Source organism: Zingiber officinale, chromosome 5B (genome assembly GCF_018446385.1).
Source record: "Zingiber officinale cultivar Zhangliang chromosome 5B, Zo_v1.1, whole genome shotgun sequence".
Classification (NCBI taxonomy): domain Eukaryota; kingdom Viridiplantae; phylum Streptophyta; class Magnoliopsida; order Zingiberales; family Zingiberaceae; genus Zingiber; species Zingiber officinale.
In genome coordinates, this window is record NC_055995.1 from 90,791,279 (window position 1) to 90,795,832 (window position 4,554).

Below are 4,554 nucleotides of genomic sequence, written 5' to 3' on the forward strand. Positions count from 1 at the left end.
ATAACAGAGTTGAAGATTTTGATACTGAAGGAACAAATACGACAGGAACAGGAAATAGAAGTGAATGAAAATGTAAAATGATAAAAATGTAAAAGAACTATGTGGGCTTTGATTCCCCTAAAGGGAAACGTAGACAACTTAAATAAGTACAAACCCTTTTTTCAATAAATTCTAATTTTTAATTTTTAATTTTTAATGTTTAATTTTTTTAACATATTAATCTTGAACTATGACGAACCGTGGACCGGCGATTTTGGACCGTGAACCGTAATTGTCTTGGGCGATTAAAGTTAAGGGTCGACCTGTCTGGAACTGTCGAACCAACGGTTCCGAACCGTGGCCCGGTCTAGAGACAACGCAATAATTATTTCTTTCTGTTACTCCGCTCCTTGACATCCCATTTGATCGCAATGCAACCAAAAACAATGAAAGTGACAGTTACAGAGAACGCACGACGGCGGCGGCAGCACAAGAGGACCCATGGCCCGCTTTCACCTCCTCCACTTCCAGACTCTTCCCGATCGTTACCGACTGCAACCTTCGCCGCTAACCTCTTCGACCTCATCTACAACAAACGACAAGGGCTGTGCCAATCAAACCGTCGCCAGTGGCCTCGCCACACTCGCCGCTCTCTCCTGCGCCCTCACATCCCAAGCCATCTCCTCCAAGTTCTACCACACCACCGCCTCCTCCGCTGACGGTGGGCCGTCCTTCCTCGGTCTATTCAAGTGCCACGGTGACCTCTCTGCCTCCGATTGCTTCTCCCCGGCTGCTACGCCCTTTACCATGTATACCGTATCCAGCTTCCCCCACGACCCCTCACCCAATTGCTCTACAAAACCTTCGGATCCAGGAGCAGTGCAAGTGGCGGCAGCAACTTGGAGGCCAGGCCTTCGACCAGCTCTAGGGCGGCGTGGCGGGCGGGGGTTTTCCGCCACCAGCTACGTATCCGTCTACACTCTGGTACAGTGCGAGGGCAACCTTTCCGCCAGTGACTGCACTGATTGCGCGATGCAGGCGGTGGAGCTGCCTCCAGCCAGGTCTACATCAACAAATGCTACATCAATTACTATGCCAACGGCATCAGGCGGCGTTGGAGGTAACAAATTGCCATCATAACTATATGGGTTGTCTTGGCGTCCAACTCAAACAGGGAAAAGACAGTGACCATAGTGGTAGTAGCTACTGCAGCTGCAGGCTTCTTGATTATCTGCTTCTTGTTCGCCAGGAGTGTCATGAAAAAGATGGTGATTGATGAACAAGTAATAAATGTAAAGCCATTTCTTGCTCTTTTTTTTTTAGTATAATTGCTCTGTTTATATCAGGGTAAATTTTGGTGAAATATGATATTCATTTCCTATAGATCTTGGTTTCTAAACATATATCAGAAATACCCATTTTAGTTGAAGATGATAAACCATCGTTTCATTCAAAAATTTCAGAATACTAGGGCACACTTCAAGATGATCAAGAATAAAGTTCTGGAAGACCTCACATGACGCGACAAGCTAAAAAGAAACAATTTAAACTGATCAGTTAATCACCCAGCAAATATTCTCCACTCACTTAGACAGCTGCAGCAACAGTCTTCTTCCTTGGTGCTGCTTCAGTACCTGAAAGTAGAGCACATGAGAAACAATCAGGCTACTAGATAACTTCTAAGAACAATTTTATTCGATCATTGGATATAGATTTAGCATGTTATGAGATGAAACAAGAAATAGGAATTACCTTCTCTAAAGTTGTTCTTGAACCGGCGCGGCACATGGCGAAGATATCTCATCCTTCCAGTGCCTGTAGTCTTTCTTCTAATTGCCTTCACACTCCAATTATCTGTTGCAAGAACATAAAGGTAACTCACAAAGTGGCATTGGCACTGGACTGATAATATAATGCAAGCAAGCCAGGAAAACTAAAAATGATATCCAACATTGAATGAATAAAATGTTGCTCTAGCAGTTAAAGTGACATCTATTTCATTCTGAGATGAAAAAGATAGAGAAGATTGTCCACAAATTTAAAACATAACATCCAGGCACGTAAAAAGTATAGAGTAGTTTAAACTAAATGGTCATTTCCAGATTGATAAAACATACTAGCACTTGCATCTTCTATGACTACTTCAGGATTGGTCTCTATCTTTGATTAACTAAAAAAATGACAATTCAATACTGTCAGACAGCCTAAAAAATAAGGAAAAAAATAGTGGGCAAGGATTAAAGAGGTAATAGGCAATAGAATAGATGTAACAGAAAAGCAAAAAGACAATTACACTTGTTTGAATGTATTGTAATCAGTAAAAAAAAATCAAAAAACTATTAAGGATAGCAAAATACCAAAGCAACAAGTTTGAAAATGTTAAGAAAAAAAATAGTGGGCAGGGATTAAAGAGGTAATAGGCGATAAAAATAGATGATGTAAAAGAAAAGCAAAAAAAGAAAATTAACACTTGGTTGAATGTATTGTAATCAGTAAAAAGATCAAAAAACTATCAAGGATAGCAAAATACCAAAAGCAACAAATTTGAAAATGTTGTCGCATATTTACCAAATAGTAGTGGTGCTTTTAAGTTTTCTATATTATTCTTATTTGTAAAAGTGATTTTCATGATCTTATGTTTTTAATCCGCTCACAATTAAAATGAACACCCTGTTCTTATTCATTGTTTAAAAGCAAACTCAAAAGTTAATACAAAAATTGTAGAATTGATAGGTACTGACCACCTGAGTTGGACAGTCATTCGCAAAGGCCAATCATCCAATCTTTCCCGGTAAATTGTTACATTTCACAAACATTGATGAAATTCATATACATAGAAAAAATCTCCTAGAAATGGGTTATGCTCAACCAGAAAACAGATGAACAAGATTGAACTTTGGACAATTTCAGGGTGGGTGGACAATTCTGAAATCAGTTTAAATTTGGTCGAATTAGATTGAATTTGGAAAACTCAGCCATTCTAGCTTACTTGAATATCATTTACTTTGTTTCCATCTAAATATGACAATCATGCATTCCATTCTTCTACATGGCAAGAAAAGGGACTCTTGGAACTTCCGCAAAACAATCCATTACCCTCATGCATTCCAGTACTAGAATCCAAGCAAATTCAGCGAAATGAAGAAAAATGTAACTTACACTTGCGGATTCGTGCAGCAGGGTAGCCGCATGAACCGCACCGGCTCTTCTGGAGGTGGAAGCTCCTCCGGCCGCACCTGACGCAAAGAGTGTGGGTCTTGTTCCTCCGCTTTCCAAAGCTTCCCGTTCCCTTCCCCTGCCGGAAAAAGAAGCCGAAGAAGAAGAAGGCAAACGGGAGAATTAGACATAGAAACGAGGAAAATCGAAACCAAAACAGACCCAAGGCGAGAATTTGAACAGGGATCGAAGTAAATTACCATCGCGCAGATGCGTCGACCTCCTACACGATCGTCCCACTCTTTGACGGAGCGACGACGGCGGTAGAGAGTGTAGGCCGAGATGGAAACCCTACTCGATGGATTCCCTTTTATAGCACGTCATTGGGCCGACGTCTGACTAAACAGAAGTAGGCTCATCAGTTGGGCCTGCAACAATTTTGCCCTCGGCCCTATATCAACTTTTGGCTTTCCTCCTTTGTAAGAATTTATAATGCAGATATCTCACTCTTACCCTCCCATTAATCTCGAAAATTATCAATTCAATCCCATAGAAATTGACAGAAGCATAAATAAAATCTTGATGGGCGGCCCAATGTTTTGAACTCCCCAAATTTAAATGGAGAGCAAGTCTCAATTTTTTTACCATCTCACTATCGTACTAGAGGCTAGAGCCATTCCATTAATTATCACACTCTTTGACTTTGATGTTGACAAACAAAACATGGTGTGTTTTAGGACTGTTTTACCAAACTAGGTAAAATTTTAAAATTATCAAATCATATTCATAATTTTAAAAATTATCAAATCATGAATCTATTTTCTACTTTACTCCTATTAGTTGACTATTTTTTTTATCAGTAGAGTAGAATCGATTTTACTTTATACTAAAATGTCAAAATTTTAAGTAAATAGTTAACTAATTTTTTAAATCGGTTGAATCGATTTTCCTATGCGTTAAAATATCAAAATTTTAAATAAATCAGTTGATTGATTTATTAAATAAGTTGATTGATTTATTTTTTTAATCAAAGTCGATTTTGAATAACACCAATTGATAGATCAAACAATCTCAGATTGAGATAAAACTAGTTTCGTGTGTTCGTCTAACTCAATATATTGAGCAATAATAATTTTTTTAACATGAATTAAATTTTTCAAATATATTCTTGTTCAAAATTTATTGCACCCAATATATTTGGTTAAATTGATATTTGATAGCAATCAGGAGAGATAGACGAACACATAAAAACTAATTTCATATCAATCCGAAGTAATATGGTCCATCAACTAATTTTGCCCAAAACTGGATAATAGACCAAACGAACTCGGATTTACATGAAATTAAATTATATGTGTTCAACTAGTTCTCTTATAATATTCATGTCCTCAAATATCAATTTGACCAATATATTGAGAA

At 38.2% G+C, this 4,554-nt stretch overlaps 2 protein-coding genes across 2 annotated transcripts; one reads left to right on the top strand and one right to left on the bottom strand.

The window, feature by feature from the left end:
- The first annotated feature begins 393 nt into the window (after nucleotides 1–393).
- Nucleotides 394–1,286, top strand: LOC121984966 (plasmodesmata-located protein 3-like). The gene has a single exon (XM_042538167.1). It carries the CDS (start codon nucleotides 481–483, stop codon nucleotides 1,117–1,119), a length of 639 nt encoding a protein of 212 aa, XP_042394101.1. The 5' UTR covers nucleotides 394–480; the 3' UTR covers nucleotides 1,120–1,286.
- Nucleotides 1,287–1,397: 111 nt separating this feature from the next.
- On the bottom strand, nucleotides 1,398–3,511 carry LOC121984967 (60S ribosomal protein L37-3-like). The gene is made up of 4 exons (XM_042538168.1): nucleotides 3,396–3,511; nucleotides 3,139–3,274; nucleotides 1,732–1,833; nucleotides 1,398–1,613 (listed from the first exon to the last, which is right to left on the bottom strand). The coding sequence occupies exons 1-4, from the start codon at nucleotides 3,396–3,398 to the stop codon at nucleotides 1,567–1,569; spliced, it is 288 nt and encodes a 95-aa protein (XP_042394102.1). The 5' UTR covers nucleotides 3,399–3,511; the 3' UTR covers nucleotides 1,398–1,566.
- Between the last annotated feature and the right edge of the window lie 1,043 nt (nucleotides 3,512–4,554).

What these genes read in the sequence shown, in the direction of transcription:
- LOC121984966 (XM_042538167.1), top strand. Translation starts at nt 481, where the DNA reads ATGGCCCGCTTTCACCTCCTCCACTTCCAGACTCTTCCCGATCGTTAC.
- LOC121984967 (XM_042538168.1), bottom strand. An exon ending in TGCTGCACGAATCCGCAAGT is followed by an intron (nt 1,834 to 3,138) that starts GTAAGTTACATT and finishes TTCTTGCAACAG; the next exon opens with ATAATTGGAGTGTGAAGGCA. An exon ending in CAAGAACAACTTTAGAGAAG is followed by an intron (nt 1,614 to 1,731) that starts GTAATTCCTATT and finishes CTCTACTTTCAG; the next exon opens with GTACTGAAGCAGCACCAAGG.